Source organism: Ovis aries, unplaced genomic scaffold (assembly GCF_016772045.2).
Source record: "Ovis aries strain OAR_USU_Benz2616 breed Rambouillet unplaced genomic scaffold, ARS-UI_Ramb_v3.0 scaffold_87, whole genome shotgun sequence".
NCBI classification, from domain to species: Eukaryota; Metazoa; Chordata; class Mammalia; order Artiodactyla; family Bovidae; genus Ovis; species Ovis aries.
Genome location: NW_024599828.1, coordinates 1,247,764 through 1,274,578, shown reverse-complemented (window position 1 = coordinate 1,274,578; position 26,815 = coordinate 1,247,764). Strand labels below are relative to the sequence as shown.

The 26,815-nt window shown below is 42.7% G+C and overlaps 2 protein-coding genes across 2 annotated transcripts in view; one reads left to right on the top strand and one right to left on the bottom strand.

Moving 5' to 3' along the window:
• PAG3 (pregnancy-associated glycoprotein 3) overlaps positions 1-26,815 on the top strand; it is a 928,325-nt gene that overhangs the window by 26,117 nt on the left and 875,393 nt on the right.
• The window catches only part of LOC101103278 (pregnancy-associated glycoprotein 1-like), a 32,300-nt gene continuing 15,747 nt past the window's right edge, over positions 10,263-26,815 (bottom strand). The window contains exons 2-9 of the mRNA XM_027959656.3: positions 18,797-18,914; positions 18,580-18,698; positions 17,189-17,382; positions 16,137-16,277; positions 14,065-14,206; positions 13,881-13,979; positions 10,867-10,930; positions 10,263-10,411 (exon numbers count right to left, since the gene is read on the bottom strand). Of these exons, the coding sequence (XP_027815457.3) occupies positions 10,263-10,411; positions 10,867-10,930; positions 13,881-13,979; positions 14,065-14,206; positions 16,137-16,277; positions 17,189-17,382; positions 18,580-18,698; positions 18,797-18,914 (1,026 nt within the window). The remainder of the gene's footprint in view (positions 10,412-10,866; positions 10,931-13,880; positions 13,980-14,064; positions 14,207-16,136; positions 16,278-17,188; positions 17,383-18,579; positions 18,699-18,796; positions 18,915-26,815) is intronic.

Sequence of the window (26,815 nt, the reverse complement as noted above, 5' to 3'; positions counted from 1 at the left end):
TTTTGAAAGCTTGCCATTCAGCTTTTTAAGCTGAGATGAGACCAGCCATTAGACCAGGTTTATTATTCCCCATAGCAAGGCAATATTGTCTTCAAGGCCCTACATATGTCATGGGAATTATAAATAATTTCCACTCTGGTGGGTGAGGACACAGTTAGACTTGGCTCAGTTTGAGACTCAAGGGTTGTTCCCTATAATTCTTACCATTACTATCATCTCTCCACTGAAAACTGAGGGTATCATCTGTACCTTCCCACAGTTCTATCTGTGTAGCTTTCTCCTGTGAACTCTTAACTATCTAGAGTCTCAAATCTCTATCCTTGGGGAGACGGTTTATCTCTGCCTAGATACTCCCTCCACGTATGGGTTGTAAACTATTTCTAGAGTTGAGGCAATTGTAGAGTTCACCTTGCTTGCCACCACCACCAACCCACCCCCCCCGCCCCCGCAGGAATCCATTCTCTGCTGCCAGATGTTTGATGTAAAAAACTACTCTTTCATTTATGTTGTCTATTTTGGAGTTGTTTGAGAAAGGAGGATAAATGTGTCCTTTGCTCCTCTGTGTCTACCAAAATGGAGGTCTCCTTGCAATCAGAACTCACTGAATGCCTTGTGAATGCTAGGTACTGACTCTGTGCATGGGTGCAGACTTGACTGGGGATAAGAGTTGGGCCTTATGCACTGCAGCACTCCAGGCTTCCCTGCCCTTCAGCAACTCCAGAAGCTTGCTCAAACTCATGTCCATCAAGTCAGTGATGCCATCCAACTGTATCATCCTCTGTCATCCTCTCCTCCTCCTGCCTTCAATCTTTCCCAGCAACTGGGTCTTTCCTAATAAGTCTGTTCTTTACAACAATCGGCCAAAGTATTGGAGCTTCAGGTTCAGATTCAATTCTTCCAATGAATATTCAGAATTAATTTCCTTTAGCATTGACTGTTTGGATCTCCTTGCAGTCCAAGGGACTCTCAAGCATCTGGTCCAACACCACAGTTCAAGAGCATCAATTCTTCATCACTCACCACTCATTATGGTGCAGCTGTCACATCCATACACGCCAACTGGGAAAATTATAGCTTTGATTACACTGAACTCTTTTAGCAAAGTAATGTCTCTGCTTTTAAAAATCCTAGGTTTGTTATAGCTTTTCTTCAAACAAGAAAGCATCTTTTAATTTCATAGCTGCAGTCATCATCTGCAGTGATTTTGGACCCACTAAAAATAAAGTCTCTCACTGTTTCTATTGTTTCCTATTCTGTTTGTCATGAAGTGATGTGATGAAATGCCATGACATTCTTTTTCTGAATGGGGATTTTAAGCCACATGTTTCACTCTCCTCTTTCACTTTCATCAAGAGGCTCTTTAGTTCCTCTTCACTTTCTGCCATGAGGGTGCTGTCATCTGCATATTTGAGATTATTGTTATTTCTCCCGGAAATCTTGATTCCAGTTTGTGCTTCATCCAGTTGGACATTTCTCATGATGTACTCTGCATATAAGTTAAGTAATCAGGGTGACAATATACAGCCTTGACATACTCCTTTCCTGATTTGGAACCAGTCTTTTGTTCCATGTTCGGTTCTTGCTGTTGCTATTCAACCTGCATACAGATTTCTCAGAAGGCAGATAAGATGGTCTGGTATTCCAGTCTCTGTAAGTTGTCCACAGTTTGTTGTGATCCACACAGTCAAAGCCTTTTTCACAGTCGATGAAGCAGAGGTAGGTGTTTTTCTGCAATTCTTTTGCTTTTTCTATGAACCAGTGGATGTTGACAGTTTGATCTCTGGTTCCTCTGCCTTTTCTTAATCCAGCTTGAACACAGGGAATTTCACAGTACATTTACAGTTGAAGACTTGCTTGGAGAAATTACTTTGGTAACATGTGAGATGAGTGTAACTGTGGAAGATGAACATTCTTTGAAATAGCCTTTTTTTTTTTTTTTGATTGGAATGAATATGATCTTTCCTGTCCTGTGGCCACTGCTGAGTTTTCCAAATTGGCTAGCATACTGAGCGAAGAAGTTTAACAGCATCATATTTTAGGATTTGAAATAGATCAACTGCAGTTGAATCATCTCCACTAGCTTTGCTCCTAGTTATACTTCTGAAGGTCCACTTGATGTGCATCTCAGGATGTCTAGCTCAAGGTGAGTGATCACACCATTGTGATTATATGGGTCACTAATTTCTTTTTTGTACTGTTCAATATATTCTTTCAACGTCTTCTTAATATCTTCTGATTCTGTTCTGTCCATAACATTTCTGTCCTTTATTGTGCCCACCTTTGCATATAATGTCCCCTCCCTATCTTAATTTTCTTGATGAGACATCTGATCTTTCCCATTTTGTTGTTTTCCTCTATTTCTTTGCACTGATAACTTTGGAAGGCTTAAAAAAAATCTCTCCTTGCTATTCTTTGGAACTCTGCCTTCAGATGGGTATGTCTTTCTTCTCTCCTTTCCCTCCTGCTTCTCTTCTTTCCTAAGTTATTTGTAATGCCTTCTCAGACAAACTTTTTGCACTTCTTTTTCTTAGGGATGGTCTTGATATGATATGTGTACAGATGAAAAAACGAAGATTATGACATCCCATTCCATTACTTCATGGCAAATACATGGAGAAACAATGAAAACAGTTACAGGCTTTATTTTCCTGGGCTCTAAAATCACTGGAGATAGTGACTGCAGCTGTGAAAAAAAGAGAGGCTGATCCTTGGAAGATAAAGCTATGAAAAACATAGATAGCATACTAAAAAGCAGTGGCATTGCTTTACCAGCAAAGGTCTGTATAGCCAAAGCTATGGTTTTGCCAGAAGTTGTGATGGATGTGAGAGTTGGACCATAAAGAAAGCTGAGCACCAAAGAATTGGTGCTTTTAAACTCTGGTGTTAGACAAGACTCTTGAGAGCCCCTTGGACTACAAGGAGACCCATCCAGTCCACCCTAAAGGAAATAAGTCCTGAATACTCATTGGAAGGGCTGATGCTGAAGCTCAACCTCCAATACTATGGCCACATGATGGGAAGTACTGACTTATCAGAAAAATCCCCAATGCTGGGAGAGATTAAAACAGGAGGCAAACGGGAAGACAGAAGATGAAATTGTTGGGTGGCATCACCAACTTGATGAACATGAGTTTGAGCAAGCTCCAGAAGTTGGTGATGGACAGGGGAGCCTGGTGTACTGCACGCCATGATATAGCAAGAAGTTAGCATGATATAGCAAGTCCTCTGATCTGATGTACAGAGGACAATTAGGGAGCAGGCAGAAGTCTTTGGGAAAGGAGGAAGGAATAGTTCCTGGATAGCTGACAATGATAAGTTGGTAGACCTTTTCAAGCAAGAGAAGCTATAGGGAATCAATTCAATACCAGGTGGAGAGAATGGTAAGAGAAAGGCAGGGCAGCAGTGCTGGGATTTCCCAGGAGTCAACATCCCTGTTCTATTAAACTTTATCAATGCTCAACACTGTTAGGTGATTGGAAACATGAGGTTTGTTTTGGAAGTGGTAAAGCAATATTTAATGCAAAGACTGATGCTGAAGATGAAGCTCCAACATTTAGGCCAGCTTATATGAAGAGCCAGCTCATTGGAAGAGACGCTGATGCTGGGAAAGATTGTTGGCAGAAGGAGTGGTGTCAAAAGGATGAGATGATGAGATGGCATCACCGACTCAATGGACATGGGCTTGAGGAAACTCCACAAAATAGTGAAAGACAAGGAAGCCTGCTTTGCTGCCATACATGTAATCACAATGTGTCAGACATGACTTAGCAAGTGAACAATACCAGTGAGGACACAGGGTCCAGTGAAGTCTCTGGCCCTGGTGGGAGTAGAGAAAGATTTAGGTGGAAGGGGAAGCTTCCCATCCTCTGGTACAAGTCCCTGAATCCAAGGCAAGTAGCACAAGATTTGAATGTGTTACCAAACATTGTCTTCTGGGGAAAAAAAAAAAAAAAAGCTGTTTTCTGCAGAAGTGAGAGCTTTGACTGAGTTTGTTCTCTAGATTTTACTGAGGGATGTGGAAGGGATCTGGAGTGGGCTAAGTCTGCAAAAACCAGGTGGCTAGATGTGGGAGGGCCAGGCTCATGGGAGGCATTCTGCACTAGGTGGAAAACGAATTGAGAGGAAACGTGTCCCATCTAGAGTGTACAAGACAATGTATCCGATTGTTGTAGCAGATCACTTCAATATTGTTTTGTATTACATGAGAAATGCACGATGGGTGATTTGCTTTTGTCAATTCCTGTGGGTAGTTAGATGACTAAATGTCTGGTTTATTCAATGCATCTTTGGAATCATGCTTGGGAGAGCAAACTAGATCTAATCCAACATATTTCCTCATTAAACAGCAGGCATAGGAAAGTTTCTAAGACCACTATGGGTGGGGACAGTTTAAGAGGCTGAGATTGGACTGTGCAGGTTGCCATAGTTGTTGCCATGACAAGTACCCATAACAGCTACTTGTTGCTATGCTGGAGATATGGGAAATCAAAAAGACCAAAAGCCTTAGAATTCTCCTTTCAGTGTGATTTCAGTCTAGAAATCATTGGCAAGGAAGGGCTGACTGGTAAGGCTGAGGAAGGGAGTAATCTGAGACAGTAATGATTAGCTCTTCTGGGACCCCAAAAAACAGAAGCATTGACTCAGTCAGAGTTCTGTGTCATGGTTCAGAAATAGATGTCATTTGGCTTGAATCAATATTTAGCCTTGGGGATGGCAACCATAACCTCTACACAGATTTCTTTCTCCCCAGGTGGCAGACTAATTCATATTTGTTCCAGACTCAGGAAGCCAGAAAGCCATCTCAGGGCCACCTGCTCTTTGCAGGCACATATGCAGTCTAAAAGGTTGAAGTATCATCGTGGTGCCCATTTTCCAGATGAGAAAACTGAAGTTAACGGACTTGATCAAGGTCATACAGCTAAGTATGTGAAATGTCAGAACAAACCTAGGGTCAGTTCAGTTCAGTCACTCAGTCATGTCTGACTATATGTGAACCTATGAATCACAGCATGCCAGGCCTCCATGTCCCTCACCAACTTCTGGAGTTCATTCAATCTCATATCCATCAGGTAGGTGATGCCATCCAGCCATTTCATACTCTGTCGTCGCCTTCTCCTCCTGCCCCCAATCCCTCCCAGCATCAGAGTATTTTCCAATGAATCAACTCTTCACATGAGGTGGCCAAAGTATTGGAGTTTCAGCTTTTGCATCAGTCCTTCCAATGAACATTCAGGACTGATCTCCTTCAGGATGGACTGGTTGGACCTCCTTGAAGTCCAAGGGACTCTCAAGAGTCTTCTCCAACACCACAGTTCAAAAGCATCAGTTCTTTGGCTCTCAGCTTTCTTCACAGTCCAATTCTCACATCCATGCATGACCACTGGAAAAACCATAGCCTTGACTAGATGGACCTTTGTTGGCAAAGTAATATCTCTGCTTTTCAATATGCTGTCTAGGTTGGTCATAACTTTTCTTCCATGGAGTAAGCGTCTTTAAATTTTATGGGTGCAATCACCATCTGCAGTGATATTGGAGCCCACAGAGGTAAAGTCTGACACTGTTTCCACTGTTTCCTCATGTATTTCCCATGAAGTGATTGGACCATATGCCATGATCTTAGTTTTCTGAATGTTGAGCTTTAAGCCAACTTTTTCATTCTCCTCTTTCACTTTCATCAAGAGGCTTTTCAGCTCCTCTTCACTTTCTGCCATAAGAGTGATGTCATCTGCATATCTGAGGTTACTGATATTTCTCCCAGAAAACTTGATTCCAGCTTGTGCTTCTTCCAGCCAGTGTTTCTCATGATGTACTCTGCATATAAGTTAAATAAGCAGGGGGACAATATACAGCCTTGACGTCCTCCTTTTCCTATTTGGAACTAGTCTGTTAATCCTTGTCCAGTTCTAACTTTTGCTTCCTGACCTGCATACAGGTTTCTCGAGAGGCAGGTCAGGTGGTCTGGTATTCCCTTCTCTTTTAGAATTTTCCACGGTTTATTGTGATCCACACAGTCAAAGGCTTTGGCATAGTCAATAAAGCAGGAATATATGATTTTCTGGAACTTTGTTGGTTTTCTGATGATCCAGCGGATGTTGGCAATTTGATCTCTGGTTCCTCTGCCTTTTGTAAAACCAGCTTGAACATCTGGAAGTTCACCGTTCACATACTGCTGAAGCCTGGCTTGGAGAATTTTGAGCATTACTTTACTAGCATGTGAGATGAGTGAAACTGTGCGGTAGTTTGAGCATTCTTTGGCATTACCTTTCTTTGGGATTGGAATGAAAACTGACCTTTTCCAGTCTGTGGACACTTTTGAGTTTTCCAAATCTGCTGGCATATTGAGTGCAGCACTTTCACAGCATCATCTTTCAGGATCTGAAATAGCTCAACTGGAATTCCATCACCTCCACTAGCTTTGTTCATAGTGATTCTTTCTATGGCACACTTGACTTCACATTCCAGGATGTCTGGCTCTAGGTGAGGGATCCCAGCATCATGTTTGTCTAGGTAGTGAAGCTCTTATTTGTACAATTCTTCTTTGTCTTCTTGCCACCTCTTCTTAATATCTTCTGCTTCTGTTAGGTCCATACCATTTCTGTCATTTATCGAGCCCTTCTTTGCATGACATGTTCCCTTGGTATCTCTAATTTTCTTGAGGTGATCTCTAGTCTTTCCCATTCTGTTATTCTCCTCTATTATTTGCATCAATCGCTGAGGAAGACTTTCTTATCTCTCAGTGCTATTCTTTGGAACTGTGCATTCAGCTGCTTATATCTTTCCTTTTCTCCTTTGCTTTTCACTTCTCTTCTTTTCACAGGTATTTGTAAGGTCTCCTCTGACAGCCATTTTGCTTTTTGCATTTGTTTTCCATGGGTATAGTTTTGATCCCTATCTCCTGTACAATGTCACAAACTTCCGTCCACAGTTCATTAGGCACTCTGTCTATCAGATCTAGTCTCTTAAATCTATTTCTCACTTCCACTGTATAGTCCTCAAATTGTGTTTTTTGCTCCATACCCACTGGGAGTGGTGGGTGGTAATCTGGCACTTTGCTTAGGCAGAAGCAAGCAATATTTAATCTTCAACTGAAGAAAGTAAGGAAAACCACTAGAGCATTAAGCTATGACCTAAATCAAGTCCCTTATGGTTATATAGTGGAGGTGAAAAATAGATTCAAGGGATTAGGTTTGGTAGCCTGAAAAGCTATGGATGGAGGTTTGTAACATTGTATGGGAAGTGGTGACCAATACCATCCCCAGCAAAAACAAATGTGAGAAGGCAAAGTGGTTGCCTGAGGAGGCCTTCAAAAGAGCAGAGAAAATAAGAGAAGTGAACAGCAAACAAGAAAGGGAAAGATATATCCAATGACATGCAGACTTCCGGAGAATAGCATGAAGAGATAAGAAAATCTTCATAAGTGAAAAGTAGAAGAATTAGAGGAAAATAATGAATCGTAAAGAGTATAGATCTCTTCAGGAAAATTGGAGATACCATTAGGAATACTTCATGAAAAGATGGGCACGATAAAGGACATAAAATTCAAAGACCTAACAGAAGATGAGATTAAGAAGAGGTGGCAAGAATGCACAGAAGAACTGTACAAAAATGGTCATATTGACCCAGATAGATATGATGTTGGGGTCAGTTGTGTAAAGCCAGATATACTAGACCATGAAGTCAAGTGGCCCTTAGGAAGCATCACTACAAGCAAAGCTAGTGGAGATGATGGAATTTCAGGTGAGCTGTTTAAAATATCCTAAAGAATGAGGCTGTAAATGTGCTGCATTCAATATGTCAGCAAATTTCGAAAACTGCGCAGTGGCCACAGTGCTGAAAAAGGTCAGTTTTCATTCCAATTCCAAAGAATGTTCAACCTATCATGCAATTGTGCTCATCTCACTTGCTAGCAAGGTAATGCTCAAAATCCTTCAAGCTAAGCTTCACAGCACATGAACTGAGAATTTCCAGATGTACTAACTGGTTTGAGGAACCTGAGATCAAATTGCCAACATCCACTGGACCATAGAAAAAGCAACGGAATTCCAGATAAACATCTGCATCTGCTTCACTGACTATGTTAAAGCCTTTCACTGTGTGGACTACAACAAACTGTGGAAAATTCTTAAGGAAATGGGAGTACCAGATCACCTTACCTGTCTCCTGAAAGTCTGTATGTAGGTGAAAAAATGGCAGTTAGAATCAGACACGGAACAACTAAAAGATTTAAAATTGGGAAAGGAGCTTGACAAGGTATACATTGTCACTCTGCTTATTGAACTTGTATGTAGGAAAGATCATTCGATATGCTGGACTGCATAAATCCCAAGATGGAATCAAGATTGCTCGGAGAAATATCAACAACCACAGATATAAAGATGAAACCACCCTAATAGCAGAAAGCAAAGAACTAAACGCAAATTGATAGAGAGGAAATGAAAAAAGCTGGCTTAAAACTCAACATTCAAAAAATATTCACAAAAAATACTCCACATTCATGGCATCCAGTACCACCACTTCATGGCATATAGATGAGGGCGAAGTGGAAACAGTGGCATATTTTATTTCCTTGACCTCCAAAATCATTATGGACCTTGACTGCAGCCACAAAATTAAAATACACTTGCTCCTTGGAAGGAAGAAAGGGTATGAAAAACCTGGACAGTGTATTAAAAACAAGAGACTCACTTTGCTGCAGAGGTCTGTAGTGCCAAAGCTATGGTTTTTCCAGTAATCATGTGCAGGTGTGAGATCTGGACCATACGACAGTGTAAATGCCAAAGATGGACAGTGTATTAAAAACCAGAGACTCACTTTGCTGCAGAGTTCTGTAGTGCCAAAGCTATGGTTTTTCCAGTAATCATGTACAGATGTGAGATCTGGACCATACGAAAGTGTAAATGCCAAAAAATTAAGCTTTTAAACTGTGATGCTGGACAAGATTCTTGAGAGCCCTTTTTAAAACAAGGAGGTCAAACCAGTCAATCTGAAAGGAAATCAACTTATGACCCCTTCTGTCTTAGCTGAGGGATCTACTGACGGTCTCCAGGTGGAAAGAACAGATGCTTCCATTGCAAAAGTGCCTAACCATGGCAGCTCCAAGCAAAGTCTGTAGCTCCACCTCTGGAGGAAGCTCAGAAAGGCTGAAGTCTCCGTGTACCCTGGGTCCCCCAATACATGCGTTGCATTCTCCCCAGCAGCATTGGAGGCCAAGGAAAGGGCATTCTGGGCCCTGGAGGTGGAGGATGGCTCAGCGATCCACTGGCAACACCACTTACCAAGTAGGACTGGAAAGGACAGAGCAGGCATATGTGGCAGAGAGCTGGTGACTGGCCTGTGGGAACAAAAGGGAACCAGCTCTGCATGTAGTACCTCACCCAAAATCTGCTGGAGAAGAAGCCCAGTGATAAGATCATCTGAGATGTGACGAAGAGGGTCTATTTCATTACCCCTTATAATTCCTCTGAATGAGGAGGTGGTGGAGTTGGTGGGTCATCACAAACTCTTCCATGGCCTAGATCATCCCCCCCACCCCTTGGTATCCTTGGGGCTGCCTCTCCCCAGCTTCAGTCATGTAGTTCTGGAGGAAATTACCAATCATATGTGCTGCTGGGTCAGGGCCAATGACCAATAAAGCCAATCATAGGACCCATTGCCCTGCCAGGCTGCCTGATCTAGGGCTGTACATGTGAACTGAGGTGCGTCATTCAGAGAACACCCTTGAGCTCTAATGGCTCAGAGCTTCTTTCTTTACTAGGAGATGCCTTCAGGATATAAAACCCTAGGGCAGGTAGCTTGGACTCCCTCACTAGGTGTAGAAGACTTAAGAAAGAAAGTTATCAAGCTGAGACCATCAAAGAAGACAGAAGGGAAATAGCGAGGGTGAGAAAGTGCTAACTGATGACTTCTGATTTCTTGGGTCCAGTCACTGAGATCTTTGTATTTGCTGTGATTCTTGTTTCCTGGACTCCCAGAACCATTTCAATGAGTTTCCCCTTTCCTTGAAGCCAGTTGAAGTTGGGCTCCTCTCGTCTGTGACTCAGACTGTGTTCTAGATCCTTCCCAATCATTGTACACCTCCCAGACTCAAACAGAGACACCCATTTGTTTCACCACCATTACGAGTGAAACCTTTTATTCTTTAATGAGAATAGGGTTTGCAGCCCACCGAATACAGTTCACCAGCATCCTGGGTGAGAGTGCCCTAAGTGTGAGTGAGTATTTGCTCAGAGCAGTCTTACTGATTTCTGAGCCACACTAACCATTTACACTGCCTGTGCCAGGCCAATCCTGTCATTTCCTTGATCATAAACCGAGAAGTACTGCCTCAGGAAGACATCGCCCAGGATCCAGGTCTCTGTAGATATACTCACTGTGTCCTCTTTTAAGGTGGTAGAGCAGTGGCCTCTAGAATCTTGGGGAATCAGAAACACACATCAGTCACCCTGAGCTCTTACCTGCGACTCCTGCCAATATTCAGACCCAGCACAATTCTTGGTTTTATTTCCCTCTTTTGGCAACTATCAAGGGGTTTTATGAGCAGCAGGGGATGTAAGAGTTCATCCAAAACCAAAACGGGACAAGACACACAGTTGTCATGAGGAACGGTGCCAGGTAGGGGAGGACTAGGACTTGGGGATACAACAAAATGATAAAAAACAAAGTCCTACTGTAGAGCGTAAGAAACTATGTTCAATATTTAGTGATAAACCACAGGAAAAAGAATACACATTCTTAGACAAATGTATAATTTTCCTGTGTGTAACTGAGTCACATTGCTGTGCAGAAGAACTCAAAGCAACACTGAAGACCAGCCTTACTTCAATAAATTTTTTAGAAAAGAACAAAATTGTCCATAGTTCTCCTCACTCCCTGTTTCTTTCCTTCTGACTCCTGCTCCTTGTTTATTCTGCAGAGAATGCCGGTTCTCCTCCTGCATCCCCACAATCCATACTTTATTAAAATAAAAAAAAAAAGGAAAAACTTTATTTTGTATTGGAGTATAGCTGATTAACAATATTCTGAGTTTCAGGTGGACAGTAAAGGGACTTAACCATATGTATCTGTGTATCCTGGTCCCAAAGATACCCTTTCCACCCAGGTTGTCATATAACTAAGCAGAGTTCCCTGTGCTACACAGTAGCTCATTGTTGGTTATCCATCTTAAATAGAGTAGCGCCCACAACAAGTTCTTGAAGAGTTAACTCAGGAACTCTGGGAAGCTTCCTTCGGCCCACACTCAGCCTCTTTGGCCACTCCAGGCTTGGTTGGGTAACTTACTCTTGTTCCCCATCCCCACCAGCCAGTCCGTAGCCCTCATCACCCCTAGTAAGTCCCCAGTGCCCCAGTGCAGAGCACCTTGGGATGCCATTTGCATGGAATCCAGTACAGTTTTGCCCAGAACCAAGCAACCCTCCACATGGCTCCATGAGTTTACAGTTTTAGAATTCCTGAAATTCCCTCCCTTCCTCTAAGCCTTCTTTGAGCCCATCAGCCAGCTCTGAACTCCCACAGGGAGGTGACATGAAGCCTTCACCCTGTGCTGGGGCTAAGCAGTCACTGTGAATGCTTTATTCACATTAGCATCCAGCCTCCCCATAGAGGGGTCGGGTAGCCTGACTCACAAAAGGAGCACCCGGGCTTAGCAAGGGGAAGATGCATCTGAGAACTAGGGTGACCATGTAATTTATCATCCATTCCATGAAAACTGCGAGAAGGGAAGGGAGACTGTTAATCCCTACGGTAGGAGAGCACACTGGAATGTCCCCAGTCATCCTTCTGAGAGTGTAACAGGCAGGAAGTCCAGGGGTCTCCAAACGGAGGAAATAGCCTGCAAGTGTCAGACAATTTTATCTCTCTTAAGTGGCAGAAGGAAACAAACTAGTGATATTTTTTCCTTCTCTATACAAATTTAAAAGTAGGTCTCTTAAAATATTCTGTTGCCATAATGACACCGGATTTCACCTGAAGTTAACTATTCTCAAACCTAGAGATAACAAATACATTTCTTTTATGGAAATGTTTATCTTAAGCTATGCTAAATGTATTATGCATTTACCTTAAACTCTGTCTTCAAGTTGGTTGCACCTCTTGGCTCAGAACCTACTTGACAAACCAGTATGGTATATTCAGATATTGTTCCTCTAATCTATGTAAATTAAACAATTTGTATGGAGATCTACCTTTCTTCAAGATTCAAGTTAATCATTTTATGGCCCAGGATGCACCATTTGGTTCCAAGATTATCCCAAAATGCATCTTATGGGTGAGGGGCCTGGTGCCATTCTGAGTTTTAAGACATTCCTTTCTTTCATTAACAGACTGCTGCTGCTGCTGCTGCCAAGTCGCTTCAGTCATGACTGACTCTGTGCAACCCCATAGACAACCTCCTACCAGGCTCCACTGTCCCTGGGATTCTCCAGGCAAGAATAATGGAGTGGGTTGCCATTTCCTTCTCCAATGCATGAAAGTGAAAAGTGAAAGTGAAGTCGTTCAGTCATGTGCAACTCTTAGCGCCCCTATGGACTGCAGCCCACCAGGCTCCTCCGTCCAGGCAAGAGTACTGGAGTGGGGTGCCATTGCCTTCTCCTTAACAGACTGCAGATGACCATATAATATTCAGCTGAAGACTAGCAAGTGGGTACTCTTTCTCCCTACTTCTGATGCCTATGTCAGAAGCTTTGTCTATCTCCTTTATACTTTAATAAAACTTTATTACACAAAAGCTCTGCAAGACCAAGCCTCGTCTCTGGCCCCAGATTGAATTCTTCTGCTCTGGGGGCCAAGAATCCCGGGGTCTTTGTGTGATTCAACAACAACCTTTCACTCCTTTTCACATGGCCTGTTTCAGGGACCGCTAGAGCTGACTTTTGTGTCCACGCATCTGAGGTTTCAGATTGAACTGAAGCTCTTTGAGGACTGAGGACCATAGTGTTCCCCTCTCCTTGTGACTCCCAATATGCCAGCATGTTGTGGCGTCTCCACATTTATTTCAGGATGATCAGTGTCCCAGACGGTGCTTTACTCTTAAAGGGTTGGTTTTGTGGCAGGCTCTGGCCCAGCAACAGGGCTCAGCAGCGTCTGCAATAGTGCGGGATGGCCTGCTGAGGGCGCCCTCCTTCCAGCCGCAGCCCAAGGGTTCCTGCAAGTTCCTATTTGAGAACCACCCCATTGTGTATATATACCACAGCTTTCTTATCCACTCATCTGCTGATGGACATCTAGGTTGTTTCCATGTCCTGGCTATTATAAACAGTGCTGCAATGAACATTGGGGTACATGTGTCTCTTTCATTTCTGGTTTCCTCGGTGTGTATACCCAGCAGTGGGATTTCTGGGTCATATGGCAGTTCTATTATATATATTACTCAGCCATTAAGAAGAAAACATTTGAATCAGTTCTAAGGAGGTGGATGAAACTGGATCCAATTATACAGAGTGAAGTAAGCCAGAAAGAAAAACACCAATACAGTATACTAACACATATTTTCGGAATTTAGAAAGATGGTAATGATAACCCTGTATGTGAGACAGCAAAAGAGACAAAGATGTATACAATGGAATTTTGGACTCTGCGGGAGAGGGAGAGGGTGGGATGATTTGGGAGAATGGCATTGAAACATGTACACTATCATGTAAGAGATGAATCACCAGTCTACATTAGATACAGGATACAGGATGCTTGGGGCTGGTGCACGGGGATGATCCAGAGAGATGATATGGGGTGGGAGGTGGGAGGGGGTTCAGGATTGGGAACTCATGTACACCCGTGGCGAATTCATGTCAATGTATGGCAAAACCAAAATCAATACAGTATTGTAAAGTAAAATAAAGTAAAAATAAAAATTAAAAAAAAAAAACCACCCCTCAGGGTTCTCCCCTCACCTTGAGGATGTAGGCTAGAACTAGCCCTGGGTATTTGATTCCATTGATAGTGAAGATAATAGAGGGTAGGGTATTGACCACAAAATATGAAACGTAGTGCTGTTAGAGAGAGAGGGAGAGAGGTTGGCCCTGGAGATTTCTTGTGTGTGGAGACTGGGAGTGACCCTGGGGCATGATCCTTCACCTCGGAACCCCGTGGCATGGTGCCAATGAGCTTCTGGATGTTATTGACCAGTCTTCTTGGGCCAAGGATCAGTGATGTCCTAGTGTCCACAAGGGCCTTGCAGCCACCAGAACAAGCAATAACCTTTCTTTTCATGGAGATGCTGAGAGACAGTGTGACAAAGCGGGCATCAAGGCTGCTCTTAGTCTCCCCAGAGCTGCCCCCTTCCAGACTGTCTCCTAAATAACCCTCCATCTTTTGCACTGATTCTTTTCCCTTGCTCTCAACACAGCACCTTCCTTGACATCCTTGAATGCAGTACTTGAATACACCAGGATATTCTGTATCTTGAGACAAGCTGGTCTTCCTTCCTAGAAGAGTCCTTTCCCCTTTGACTAGCAAGTTTCTTCTCATCTTCCAGATTCCAGCTTAATTGTCATTGATTCAGGGAAGTCTTTCCCTCGGTGTTTATCAGTCTCCTGTCTTGGCCACTTTCTGTAGACCCTTCTCATATCTGTCCCTGCTAAGTTGCTTCAGTCGTGTCTGACTGTGTGATCCCATAGATGGCAGCCCATCAGGCTCCCCCATCCCTGGGATTCTCCAAGCAAGGACACTGGAGTGGGTTGCCATTTCCTTCTCCATGCATGAAAGTAAAAACTGAAACTGAAGTCGCTCAGTTGTGTCCGACTCTTTGTGACCCCATGGACTGAAGCCTACCAGGCTCCTCCATCCATGGGATTTTTCCAGACAAGAGTTCTGGAGTGGGATGCCATTGCCTTCTCTGGTTCTCATGTCTAGCATGTTCCAAAGTCATAATTCACTATGTTGCCCTCACATCTAAGAAGGCAGATGCACAAGAAATGACACACACACATAGTGAATTGTGACTTTGGTACATGCTCATGAGACACACACATAGTGAATTGCGACAGAATTCACTATGTGTGCATGTCATTTCTTCTGCATTTGCCTTCTTAGATGTGAGGGCAAGTTTTATTCTCATTGCCTCCCTAAAGTGCCTGGCACACAGTGGATGTCCAATGCTTGTCTGTTTGGTGAGTGAATGAAGACTGTGAAAATAATGAATGAGAAACATCCAGAGAGCTGTGTCTGGTGGGGAACAAATAATGGGTCAACCACAGAGTGAAGATGGAGATTCATGGGGACAGCAGATTCTCATAGTGGTGGGAGAGAGGGGCTAGCCTCTGAGAGGGTGTCTCCCAGCACTGCTCCTACAAGCAGCTCAGACCCTGAGACCCTGGCCAGGAAATACATGACTAGCCCACAGAAATTCCAAAGGAGAGGTCAGTTTTAGTCTGAGGGTATCACACAGAATCTTATCAATTATGCCTCTTGTTCTCAGGTCACTCCTCGATTCCACCTTCCTGATTCTCTGTTATAGCCCCTGCCCCACTCTGTGCCCTAGAACTTGGGATGACTTTTTTATTAGTTGCTTTCAAGTCTTAAGACTACAGCCAACCTCTCTCCACTGCTGGGTAGCTGCTCCCTAAGGAGACCAGTTTCCCCCATTTTCTCAGGACTTTTCCTGCTTTTAAACTTACATTGATCTTTACTGAGAATTTCCTTGGTCTCAGGTAGCCCTGGACAGTTTTTCATCTTATAACTCTGTTCAGGCTGATGTAATCCTTCTTGATCCTCTGTTCACCACACTGTAGAGTCCTCTAACCATGCTCCACGCCTCACAGGGCAGTGGGTGCAGCCCTCTCCCAGCTCCACAGACCTCTCTGGACTCTTTTAGGACCCTGGTCAGAGCCCTGGTTAGAAGGCCTGAGGATTATGAACCCGTGGGTTGTTTGCACATCTATGTGTTTATGCGTTTGTTTGTATATGTGTTTGTATGTGACTCTAATTGTGCTTTTGTATCTCTGACTAGCTATGTATGTTTATATGTGTCTCTGTTTATATAAGTCTGCTTGTGTGTTTCCATGTGTCTGTGTGTCTGTCTGTGTCGTTGTGGGTGGTGTATATATCTGTGTCACTATGTGTCTGATAATCCGTGTGTGTGTGTCTGCCTGTGTCCGTGTACAGATGTGGAGCATCACTTGGGCTGACCCTCAGAGGGAGAGGCTTACCGGTCCATGTGTACACGCAACTCTCCCACTTGGATCAATGGTACCCAGTTGAGCGCTCCCTGGTAGTAGGCTTTGTCCACCCCACCAGACATCACCACACTGCCCTTCCTCTGCATCTGTAAAGAGAAAAGAGGGGGAGATCTTTGGAGGACAGTAACAACAGCACTGTTTGAGAGCTCGTGTTTGTGCTTGTCTACCCATCAAGGCCGTAATAAAGTCTCCATTTACCGATGCAAAAATCGAGGCTAGGAGAGATTGAAAAGCAGACTGAGGTCAGTTACTGGCTAATGAGTAGCACAGAGGAGGTTAGAAGCTGAGTCACATGGCTGGGCTCCACCCACTATGTCTTCTGAAGAGGCCCAAGACCTCCTGCTACCTGTGTGCTCAGAAATTCTCAGATGACAGGGTGCTGAAGAGTTTTTGCTTTCCCCTTGTCTAGCTTGTCATTTTTCAGGAAAATCAAAGCCTGGGAGTGCTAAGTATGTGGGTTCAGGTCACCCAGAGTTGACTCTACTGGCCTGTGACCTCTACTGTCCAAAGGCCCCCACACTCAGAAGAGACCCCACCTCTTCTCTCCCTGTCTTAAAATGACTAATATTTCTTGAACAAGGAGTCCCACATGTTTGTTCTGTGTCCCACACTTTCATTTTTCACTGGCTTCTACAAATTGGGTAGCTGGTCGTGGGCTCCCAGTGGAATTCTTTAGGAAGGAAAGATATCTACCATCCCTCTCCTTCCTTCCTTATCAAATTCATAAGCAAATCATATTGCTTTTGCCTCCAACTTGTTTCCTGTTGTCTTCCATTAGCCTTCCTCCTCACTCACCCCCCTAGACCAAGTTACTGCTCTTGAGCCCAGGAGCAGGAATGTGTTTCAATAAAACATTATTTATAAAAACCAGTGGTGATACCAGGTAGGGCCCAGGGGCCATAGTTATCCTGGGTTAAATTATCTCTCAGGATACTTTTTTTATCAAGTATTCTATAATTTTCATGCAACTAGAAGCATCTTACAGCTAATTTGGAGAAAGGGATTGTTCATCTCAGACTTACTTGCTCAAGTAGAAGGCAAAAACAGTCTCAGAAATGGCACCTTGATTCTTCAGCTTGTCAAAGATGGGGATGGCTCCAATGAAGGATATGTTGGGGTAGTTCAAGCCCAAGACGCCTTCAAAAGGTATACCCTGAGAGCTGTATTCCTCCATGCTTAGACCGAACTGCTGGTCAGTACTTGCAAGGTCCCCAATCTGTGGGAGAGAAGAGTGTTCCCATTTACAGATATATAAAGTGGGGCTAGGAGTGGGCTGGGGTGCATTGCTGTTAGATCCTCAAGGAAGAATTGAGGTTGGGCTGTGTTTTCGGTGGACCTCAGATTTTTAGACCAAGCTGGGAGGGGAATTTGGGTTCCATCTAAGAGAAGCTGTGAATTTTAAAACATCTGTCCCTCTGAAAAACACCACCTGAGTGAGTCAAATTGGCCTTGTGGCTTCTGTCCAGGTGGGGCAACCGAGTCAGGCCAGGACCCATTGCTGCCACCTTGTGGACAAAATGATCGAGAGCAAGATAGCCTTCTCTTTGGCATGACCCAGTGACAGGAATGAACTGCATTCTCTGTAAGGCGCTGTGGATTCTGCAACTGTCCAGGAAGACAGAAGCTGAAAACACAATCTTGCTTGCAGGGCTCTATGAAATTACTGCCTGGGAAATTCACTTTTGGGGATATGTGTGTATTTCTGTGAGTGTGTATGAAAGAGAAAGGTGGCGGGGGGGGGGGGGGGGACTACTCAAGTACTTTTTGAGAGGCAGGCCATAGGTTTTATTAGACTCTCAAAGGTTCCCTAGAGTGAGAACTCATTTATCAGGCCCCCTGATATCTCTGGCTTCCAGTTTTCCACTCTGAATACTTGAAGCCCTTGAATGCCCCCAGGGTCCCCGGATAAGTTTCATCCTGTCCCAAACACCCCACAGCAACTGCAGTCCTGAAAAGTCAGCCCAGCTCCACCACTTACCACATGTGTGACCTCAGCAAGGCCCTTGTTGTCTGTACCTCAGTTTCCTCATATGTCTCATGAGCTAATCAGACCATCTGCTTGTGGGGTTGTTGCAGGATTAAACCAGTTATTACCTGAAAGTGCCTGGAACAGTTTGTGAATATATGTGGGTGCTTTTATCCCCTCTTCTCCCTCCCAGCAAAGTGAACCTTGAACTGTTCATGGGCAGAGGAGCTGCAAGTCCACACCTCAAGTCACTCTCTGGGTTAGCTAATCTGTTTGCTCGTGTGTCACCATGGGCACTGCCTCCCCAGAGACATGATCCTGTGGGTAAGATAGCCAATATCTGTGGGAGACAGGGTAGGAAGGGTCCTCCCAGATGGTCCTGAATCTGTTTTGCAAGCAGGTATCACTCCATAGCCACTCCTAACTCAGCTTCTCTTTACACGTTACCCGAATGGTGTCATAAGCAAGAAACCCCTTCATGCTTTCAGATCCATAGGCAATGCTGAAAGTCTGTTGGGTAGGCCGGAAGGTGGAAGACTTGTAATGTCTGAACCTAACTTGTATAGCTGCAGACACAAGAGATGAGTGTCATCAGGTGCCAAGAGTGGATACAGGGCGGCACGGCAAGTGAACGATGGTCCGTGTAGGAGGTGTCTGTATTCACAACAGGCTGGACTGAGGCAAAAGAGGGAGGACACCAACAAGTCATATGAGCCTGTGTCAAAGATAACCTGGAATTTCTGAGGGGGTGTTTCAATGGTAATGTTACCCACAGAGAATATCTACAGGGAGAAGGAGAGAGTGGGTTAGTACAGAACTGGCTACCCTCTATTCCCACACTGCTGCCTCCCTCTGGGTGTTACATATCCTTTGAGATCAATTTCTAACCACTATGCAGCTCACAGCCTTTGATCACAGAGGTACTTGCATTTGATATTTTTTCCTGTGCTACATTTCATGCAGGATATCAGTTCTATGACCAGGCGTTGAAGTGGTACCTCCTGCATGAGAAGCCCAGAGGCATAACGACTGGGCCTCCAGCACCACTAGACACTCAGGGAAGTCCTGGTGTCTTCATTTGAAAAGCTCTGTAATCTCTTCAAACCCAGCCTTAGCATCCCTTTCTCCAGGAGGTCCTTCTTGATCAACCCCAGCCACTCCCTCTGTACTCAGACCACATCCAATCAACATCACACAGGTGACTCCTTCATTTGACATATATTTATTCTTTCCCTATCTCTCAGGCTGGCATGGGCATTCTTGAAGACAAAATAAGCCCTTTTCTAATCTAAAAACTGCAAGCACTGTATTAGATTCTTATGGCCTTACACGGAAGACGGGTTCAGTAACTTTCTACTGCTGTGGTTCTTGTATCTGTGGAAACCGAATTCCTCTGCCTGGGGATTCACAATTGCTTTGCAGTTGGTTCTATTTTTTGATCAGTGATGGTTCACTTTTCACCTGTAACTGAGGTGCTCACTTAGTTCAGAAGGATCTGCTGCTGCTGCTGCTGCTGCTGCTGCTGCTAAGTCGCTTCAGTCATGTCTGATTCTGTGCAAGCCCATAGATAGGAGCCCACCATGCTCCCCCATCCCTGGGATTCTTCATGCAAGAACACTGGAGTGACTTGCCATTTACTTCTCCAATTCAGGAAATTGAAAATGAAAGTGTAGTCGTTCAGTTGTGTCCAAATCATAGCGACCGCATGGACTGCAGCCTACCAGGCCTCTCCATCCTTGGGTTTTTCCAGGCAAGAGTACTGAAGTGGGTCGCCATTGCCTTTTCCTCAGAAGGAACAATCTCCTTCAAACTAACGACACATTTTTGACACAGAAATGGATGTTTACCTGCCACTTGGTAATTTCTGGGCCCAGTCACAAAGACAAAGACTTGAGGATGATAGTGCCTTCTCTTGGGTGGGGCCTGTGTTGCCCAGGGATTCTGCCTCCTGAAGGAGCCCCAGCCCCAACATCCCACCTGACATCTTCAGATGAGCCCCAGTACTAAGCTAGAGCACCAGGAGGCGCTGTGGCACACCATCCTTCCAAAACACATCTGTGCTGTTCCTCAGGGGGTTCAGTTCAGTGCAGTTCAGTTCAGTTCAGTCGCTCAGTCGTGTCCAACTCTTTGCGACCCAATGAATCTCAGCAAGCCAGCCCTCCCTGTCATCACCATCTCCCAGAGTTTACTCAGACACACATCCATCGAGTCAGGGATGCCATCCAGCCATCTTATCCTCGGTCATCCCCTTCTCCTGCCCCCAATCCCTCCCAGCATCAGAGTCTTTTCCAAAGAGTCAACTCTTCCCATGAGGTGGCCAAAGTATTGGAGCTTCAGCTTTAGCATCATTCCTTCCAAAGAAATCCCAGGGTTGATCTCCTTCAGAATGGACAGGTTGGATCTCCTTGCAGTCCAAGGGACTCTTAAGAGACTTCTCCAACACCACAGTTCAATAGCATCAATTCTTCGGTGCTCAGCCTTCCTCACAGTCCAACTCTCACATCCATACATGACCACAGGAAAAACCATAGCCTTGACTAGACGGACCTTAGTCGGCAAAATAATGTCTCTGCTTTTGAATATACTATCTAGGTTGCTCATAAATTTTCTTCCAAGGAGTAAGCGTCTTTTAATTTCATGGCTACAATCACCATCTGCAGGGATTTTGGAGCCCTAAAAAATAAATTCTGACACTGTTTCCACTTTTTCCTCATCTATTTCCCATGAAGTAATGGGACCAGATGCCATGTTCTTCGTTTTCTGAATGTTGAGTGTTAAGCCAACATTTTCGCTCTCCTCTTTCACTTTCACCAAGAGGCTTTTTAGCTCCTCTTCACTTTCTGCCTTAAGGGTGGTTTCATCTGCATATCTAAGGTTATTGATATTTCTCCCGGCAATTTTGATTCCAGCTTGTGTTTCTTCCAGTCCAGTGTTTCTCATTATGTACTCTGCATAGAAGTTAAATAAGCAGGGTGACAATACACAGCCTTGACTTACTCCTTTTCCTATTTGGAACCAGTCTGGTGGTCCATGTCCAGTTCTAACTGTTGCTTCCTGACCTGCATACAGATTTCTCAAGAGGCAGATCAGGTGGTCTGGTATTCCCATCTCTCTCAGAATTTTGCACAGCTTATTGTGATCCAGACAGTCAAAGGCTTTGGCATAGTCAATAAAGCAGAAATAGATGTTTTTCTGAAACTCTCTTGCTTTTCCATGATCCAGCGGATGTTGGCAACTTGATATCTGGTTCCTCTGCCTTTTCTAAAACCAACTTGAATATCAGGGAGTTCACGATTCATGTATTGCTGAAGCCTTGCTTGGAGAATTTAGAGCATTACTTTACTAGCGTGTGAGATGAGTGCAATTGTGCTGTAGTCTGAGCATTCTTTGGCATTGCCTTTCTTTGAGATTGCAGTGAAAGCTGAGCCTTTCCAGTCCTGTGGTCACTGCTGAGTTTTCCAAATTTGCTGGCATATTGAGTGCAGCACTTTCACAGCATCATCTTTCAGGATTTGAAATAGCTCAACTGGAATTCCATCACCTCCACTAACTTTGTTCATAGTGATGCTTTCTAAGGCTCATTTGACTTCACATTCCAGGATGTCTGGCTCTATATGAGTGATCACACCATTGTGATTATCTGGGTCATGAAGATCTTTTTCATGCAGTTCCTCTGTGTATTCTTGCCCTTTCTTCTTAATATCTTCTGCTTATGTTAGGTCCATATCATTTCTGTCCTTTATTGAGCTCATCTTTCATGAAATACTCCCTTGGTAACTCTAATTTTTTGAGAAGATCTCTAGTCTTTCCCATTTTTTTTGAATTTTTATTTTTACTTTATTGTGCTTTGCAATACTGTATTTGTTTTGCCATACATTGACATGAATCAGCCACGGGTGTACATGAGTTCCCATTCCTGAACCCCCCCTCACACCTTCCACCCCATATCATTTCTCTGGATCATCCCCGTGCACCAGCCCTAAGCATCCTGTATCCTGTATCGAACATAGACTGGTGATTCGTTTCTTACCTGGTAGTATACATGTTTCAATGCCATTCTCCCAATTCATTCCCACCCTCTCCCTCTCCCACACAGTCTAAAAGTACATTCTATACATCTGTGTCTCTTTTGCTGTCTTGCATACAGGGTTATCATTACCATCTTTCTAAATTCCATATATATATGTTAGTATACTGTATTGGTGTTTTTCTTTTTAGCTTACTTCACTCTATATAAACAGCTCCAGTTTCATCCACCTTATTAGAACTGATTTAAATGTATTCTTTTTAATGGCTGAGTAAAACTCAATTGTGTATATGTACAACAGCTTTCTTAGACATTCATCTGCTGATGGACATCTAGGTTGCTTGCATGTCCTGGCTATTATAAACAGTACTGCAATGAACATTGGGGTACATGTGAATCTTTCAGTTCTGGTTTTCTCAGTGTGTATGCCCAGCAGTGGGATTGCTGGGTCATAAGGCAGTTCTATTTGCAACTTTTTAAGGAATTTTCACACTGTTCTCCAGAGCGGCTGTACTAGTTTGCATTCCCACCAACAGTGTAAGAGGGTTCCCTTTTCTCCACACCCTCTCCAGCATTTATTGCTTGTAGACTTTTGGATCGCTGCCATTCTGACTGGTGTGAAATGGTACCTCATTGTGGTCTTGATTTGCATTTCTCTGATAATGAGTGATGTTGAGCATCTTTTCATGTGTTTGTTAGCCATCTGTATGTCTTCTCTGGAGAAATGTCTTTTCGTTATTTGGGTCATTTTTTGATTGGGTGGTTTATTTTTCTGGAATTCAGCTGCACGAGTTGCTTGTATATTTTTGAGATTAGTTGTTTGTCAGTATCTTCATTTGCTATTATTTTCTCCCATTCCAAAGGCTGTCTTTTCACCTTGCTTACATTTTCCTTCATTTTGCAAAAGCTTTTAAGTTTATTTAGGTCCCATTTGTTTATTTTTGCTTTTACTTCCAATAATCTGGGAGTTGGGTTATAGAGGATCCTGCTGTGATTTATGTCGGAGAGTGTTTTGCCTATGTTCTCCTCTAGGAGTTTTATAGTTTCTTGTCTTACTTTTAGATATTTAATCCATTTTGAGTTTATTTTTGTGTATGATGTTAGAAAGCGTCTTAGTCTCAATCTTTTACAAGTGGTTGACCAGTTTTCCTAGCACCACTTGTTAAAGAGTCTGTCTTTTTTCCATTGTATATTCTTGCCTCCTTTGTCAAAGATAAGGTGTCCATAGATGTGTGGATTTATCTGGGCTTTCTATTTTGTTTCAGTGATCTATATTTCTATTTTTGTGCCAGTACCATACTGTCTTGATGATTGTAGCTTTGTAGTAGAGCCTGAAGTCAGGCAGGTTGATTCCTCCAATTCCATTCTTCTTTCTCAAGATTGCTTTGGCTATTAGAGGTTTTTTGTATTTCTATACAAATTGTGAAATTATTTGTTCTAGTTCTGTGAAAAATACCATTAGTAGCTTCATAGGTATTACATTGAATTTATAGATTGCTTTGGGTAGTATACTTATTTCCACAATATTAATTCTTCTGATTCATGAACATGGTATATTTCTCCATCTATTAGTGTCCTCTTTTATTTCTTTCACCAGTGTTTTATAGTTTTCTATATATAAGTCTTTTGTTTCTTTACGTAGATAAATTCCTATGTATTTTATTTTTTCCATAGCAATGGCTAATGAAATTGTTTTCTTAATTTCTTTTCTATTTTCTCATTATTAGTGCATAGGAATGCAAAGGGTTTCTGTGTGTTGATTTATATCCTCCCATTTTACTCTATTCATTGATTGGGTCTAGTAATTTTCTGGTGGAGTCTTTAGAGTTTTTTTATGTAGAGAATCATGTCATCTGCAAATAGTGAGAGTTTTACTTCTTTTCCAGTCTAGATTCCTTTTATTTCTTTTTCTGCTCTGATTGCTGTGGCCAAAACTTCCAAAACTATGTTACATAGTAATGATGACAGGGGGCACCCTTGTCTTATTCCTGAGTTTAGAAGAAATGCTTTCAATGTTTCACCTTTGAGGATAATGTTTGCTTTGGGTTTGTCATATATAGCTCTTATTATGTTGAGATATGTTCCTTCTATTGAGGCTTTCTGGAGGGTGTTATCGTAAATGGATGTTGGACTTTTTAAAAGGATTTCTCTGCATCTATTGAGATAATCATATGGTTCTTATCTTTCAATTTGTTAATGTGGTGTATTACATTGATTGATTTGCCCATATTGAAGAATCCTTGCATCCCTTGGATAAAGCCCACTTGGTCAGGATATATGATCTTTATTTATTTTGTTGGATTCTGATTGCTAGAATTTTGTTAAGGATTTTTGCATCTATGTTCATCAGTGATATTGGCCTATATGTGGCATCTTTGTCTGGTTTTGGCATTAGGGTGATGATGGCCTCATAGAATGAGTATCTTTGTCTGATTTTGGTATTAGGGTGATGGGGGCCTCATAGAATGAGTTTGGTAGTTTGTTTCATCTGCAATTTCCTGGAAGAGTTTGAGTAGGATAGGTGTTACCTCTTCTCTAAATTTTTGACAGAATTCAGCTGTGAAGCCGTCTGGTCCTAGGCTTTTGTTTGCTGGAAGATTTTCTGATTATAGTTTTAATTTCCATGCTTGTGATGGGTCTGTTAAGATTTTCTATTTCTTCCTGGTTCAGTTTTGGAAAGTTATTTTTCTAAGAATTTGTCCATTTCTTCCAAGTTGTGCATTTTATTTGCATATAGTTGCTGATAGCAGTCTCTTATGATCCTTTGTATTTCTGTGTTTTCTGTTGTGATCTCTCCATTTTCATTTCTAATTATGTTAATTTGATTCTTCTCCCATTGTTTTTTGATGAGTCTGACTAATGGTTTGTCAATTTTATTTAACCTCTCAAAAACACAGCTTTTGGCTTTATTGATTTTTCTTATGGTCTCCTTTGTTTCTTTGCATTTATTTATACCCTAATTTTTAATATTTCCTTCCTTCTACTAACCCTGGGGTTGTTCATTTCTTCCTTTTCCAGTTGTATTAGGTATAAAGTTAGGTTATTTATTTGACTTTTTTCTTGTTTCCTGAGGTAAGCCTGTACTGCTTTGAACCTTCCCCTTAACACTGCTTTTACTGTGTCCCATAGTTTTGGGGTTGTTGTGTTTTCATTTGTATTCATTTCTGGTGTTCTTTGGAAGGAATGATACTAAAGCTGAAACTCCAGTACTTTGGCCACCTCAATGGAAGAGCTGACTCATTGGAAAATACTCTGATTTGGGAGCGATTGGGGGCAGGAGGAAAAGGGGATGACAGAGGATGAGATGGCTGGATGGCATTACCAACTCGGTGTACGTGAGTTTGATTGAACTCTGGGAGATGGTGATGGACAGGGAGGCCTGACATGCTGCGATTCATGAGGTCACAAAAAGTCAGACATGACTGAGAGACTGAACTGAACTGAACTGAATGCATATTTTGATTTCCTTTTTTATTTCTTTTGCGAATTGTTGGTTATTCAGCAGTGTGTTGTTCAGCTTCCATATGTTGACATTTTTAATGTTTTTTTTCTCCTGTAATTGACATCAAATCTTACTGCATTGTGGCCAGAAAAGATGCTTGTAGTTATTTCAGATATTTTGAATTTGCCAAGGCTAGATTTATGGCCCAGGATGTGATCTATCTAGGAGAAGGTTCTAATGCACCTCCAAAAATAGATGAAATTCATTGTTTTGTTGTGAAATGTCCTATAGATACCAATTAGGTCTAACCAGTCTATTGTATCATTTAAAGTATGTGTTTCCTTGTTATTTCCCTGTTTAGTTGATCTATCCATAGGTGTGAGTGGGATATTAAAGTCTCCCACAATTCTTGTGTTATTATTAATTTCCCTTTTTTTTAAATTTTTTTTAACTTTGGCTGCACTAGGTCTTCATTGCTGCTCAGGATGTCTCTATTTGTAGCAAGCTGGGCTACTCCGTAATTGCAGTATACTGGCTTTTCAATCCTGTGTTTCTCTTGATGCAGATCACAGGCTCTAGGGCACTCAGTCTCAGTAGTTGTGGCCCGCTGGTTTATTTGCCCTAGAGCATTTGAAATCTTCCCAAGTCAGGTCTCAAACGCATATCTTAAGCATTGGATCAAAAGGGAAAACACTCTGGAAAGAATTTGAAATGCGTAACATTTACATGAAACTTGGCACCATGGCCGATTTTTAAGGAGACCAATAGAGGATTTTCCGCTACTTCTAGCAACCTTGTGAGACCAGGACTAATTTAGATTTCCCCTCCCAAATGTTCCTAAAGCATCATGTTGCGTTGTTCTTGTTTGAGTTTCTGAAACCCACACTAGCCCACAGCTTCCAGAGGGTAGGGCTGTCACTTGACTCACTTCTAAGTATATGTCAGTAGATCTTATCTCATTATACCAAACTCTAATGCCAGGGCAAGCCTAACACAAAGATCAGTTATTCTATGATGAGTGTTAGGTTACAGGTTCAACTACTGTAGTTGAACCTTAAATAACATTGTCTTAAGTACAATACAATTTCAATTCTCTTTCATATAATATTAGTGTAGGTCTCTCCAAAGAAATAGGACCCACTTTTTTCTTGTTACATCTTCCACCTGTGCCACTTACCTCTGGTCTAAGATGGCTGTTCCAGCCCCTGTCATTA